Source organism: Poecilia latipinna, unplaced genomic scaffold (genome assembly GCF_001443285.1).
Source record: "Poecilia latipinna isolate Pla-1442-1.1 unplaced genomic scaffold, P_latipinna-1.0 Scaffold8914, whole genome shotgun sequence".
Lineage (NCBI taxonomy): Eukaryota > Metazoa > Chordata > Actinopteri > Cyprinodontiformes > Poeciliidae > Poecilia > Poecilia latipinna.
Window position 1 is genome coordinate 1 of NW_015121530.1, and position 1,076 is coordinate 1,076.

The 1,076-nt window shown below is 36.3% G+C and overlaps 1 protein-coding gene across 2 annotated transcripts; it reads right to left on the bottom strand.

Annotated features, from left to right (window-relative positions):
• Nucleotides 1-1,070, bottom strand: LOC106944392 (hydroxysteroid 11-beta-dehydrogenase 1-like protein). 2 transcript variants are annotated; one of them, XM_015027510.1, is made up of 3 exons: nt 947-1,070; nt 564-729; nt 1-478 (listed from the first exon to the last, which is right to left on the bottom strand). In XM_015027510.1, exons 1-3 carry the CDS (start codon nt 1,014-1,016, stop codon nt 295-297), a joined length of 420 nt encoding a protein of 139 aa, XP_014882996.1. In that variant the 5' UTR covers nt 1,017-1,070; the 3' UTR covers nt 1-294. The 2 variants fall into 2 exon arrangements, with proteins under 2 accessions (XP_014882996.1, XP_014882995.1); XM_015027509.1 differs by having other exon boundaries at nt 545-729.
• Nucleotides 1,071-1,076: the final 6 nt, after the last annotated feature.

Here is a 1,076-nt window from a genome sequence, read left to right on the forward strand (position 1 = left end):
TTTTTTCTACTCCCATCATCATTTTGGGTTCAAATTGAGCAACTGCACTGAGCAGATGTTATACTCCTCGTGTAAAGTTTCAAACAGAACCAAAATTTTGAGTTTGCTTGAGATGTCTGTTTTGCAAAAATGTGATTTTTTTATTTATTTATATGATTAAAAACAACACAATGTGCAAACTGAAAGCAAATAAGGGTAGCTGTCTGATTAATCATATAATGTGCCGATATTGTAGCACAAAATTAAACACATATGTACGTCCATAAAAGCATTAATGCTGCAAACAAATATTGTTCATGGAATGTAGTTGTAGGAGTTCTGGATGAAGTAGTTTGTTATTGAAGGAGACCAGTCTTTTATTAGAGTTATGACTTGTGTGAACCACGGATAGTAAAGGTCCAGTTGTCTTGTTGCTCCAGTGATGATGATATTTAATGCGGCCTCTGTGGCGGGGTAGGCTGGTATATTTGTAACGCCCCTAAAAAGAGAAAATAACTCATTCGCAACTGATTTTCTTTTTTCAAAATCCTTTGTGTATACTTACTTTTGCATATTTGACAAACCTGACTTTGTCCATGGCTGAATCAGTATCAATAAGCCCCAGGGTGCATATTGAGATTGACACATTGCTTTTCTTCATGGCCAGCTCATGATAAAGGGACCCGAAGAATCCATTTAGGGCAAATTTTGTTGAGCTGTATGGCAGCGTGAAGGGGTTCGGCATTTTACCTTTAAAACAACGACAAACGTCCCAGTAAATCGCAGAGTTTTCTCAAACACTTGAGTCAAGAAAATAGCTTTATATGTTCAGCTTGAGCTTGAAAAAAATATGAATGCGTAAGCATAAAAATGTGCCTTTTGAGAATTATTTAATGCTTTTGTAACTGTACATTTATCACTTATGTGTCATAGCAAATTCATGTAAAGGGAAATGAGTCAAATTTACCTAAAAGTGATGAAACAACCACCAAAGATCCTTTGCTTTGCTCAAGAGAGGGCAAAGCTCTCCAGGCCATTTGAATGTAGCTTAAGAAATTGACCTTTAAAACACACACACACACACACACACACACACA

What these genes read in the sequence shown, in the direction of transcription:
- LOC106944392 (XM_015027509.1), bottom strand. Translation starts at nt 1,016, where the DNA reads ATGGCCTGGAGAGCTTTGCCCTCTCTTGAGCAAAGCAAAGGATCTTTG. An exon ending in GGTTGTTTCATCACTTTTAG is followed by an intron (nt 730 to 946) that starts GTAAATTTGACT and finishes GTTGTTTTAAAG; the next exon opens with GTAAAATGCCGAACCCCTTC. An exon ending in GGTTTGTCAAATATGCAAAA is followed by an intron (nt 479 to 544) that starts GTAAGTATACAC and finishes TTCTCTTTTTAG; the next exon opens with GGGCGTTACAAATATACCAG.